The sequence below is a fragment of the Haliaeetus leucocephalus genome, unplaced genomic scaffold (assembly GCF_000737465.1).
Source record: "Haliaeetus leucocephalus isolate CR32 unplaced genomic scaffold, Haliaeetus_leucocephalus-4.0 Scaffold284, whole genome shotgun sequence".
NCBI classification, from domain to species: domain Eukaryota; kingdom Metazoa; phylum Chordata; class Aves; order Accipitriformes; family Accipitridae; genus Haliaeetus; species Haliaeetus leucocephalus.
Genome location: NW_010972720.1, coordinates 2064213 through 2064687, shown reverse-complemented (window position 1 = coordinate 2064687; position 475 = coordinate 2064213). Strand labels below are relative to the sequence as shown.

The following is a 475-nucleotide window of genomic DNA, read 5'->3' as shown; positions in this document are numbered from 1 at the left end:
CGGAGATGTCCCCCCCCGACTACAGCATGGCTCTGTCCTACAGACCCGAGTACGCCAACGGGGCGCCGGGCATGGACCACTCCCATTACGGGGGGGTGCCGCCCGGGAACGGCCCGCCCGGGCTCGGGGGGCCCCGGCCGGTGAAGCGCAGGGGCACGGCGAACCGCAAGGAGCGGCGCAGGACTCAGAGCATCAACAGCGCCTTCGCGGAGCTGCGGGAGTGCATCCCCAACGTGCCCGCCGACACCAAGCTCTCCAAGATCAAAACCCTCCGCCTGGCCACCAGCTACATCGCCTACCTCATGGACCTGCTGGCCAAGGACGACCAGAACGGGGAGGCGGAGGCCTTCAAGGCAGAGATCAAGAAGACAGACGTGAAGGAGGAGAAGAGGAAGAAAGAGCTGGTCAGTGCTCCGGGACGCGACGGGGCGGGACGGGACGGGACGGGGCGGGGGGGCGGCGGAGAGGAGGCTGC

General features: G+C 68.8%; 1 protein-coding gene across 1 annotated transcript in view; it reads left to right on the top strand.

Annotated features, from left to right (window-relative positions):
• Nucleotides 1-475, top strand: part of HAND2 (heart and neural crest derivatives expressed 2) — a 1972-nt gene continuing 1497 nt past the window's right edge. Inside the window, exon 1 of the mRNA XM_010569962.1 lies at nucleotides 1-404. Coding sequence (XP_010568264.1) covers nucleotides 6-404 — 399 coding nt within the window. The 5' untranslated portion in view covers nucleotides 1-5. The remainder of the gene's footprint in view (nucleotides 405-475) is intronic.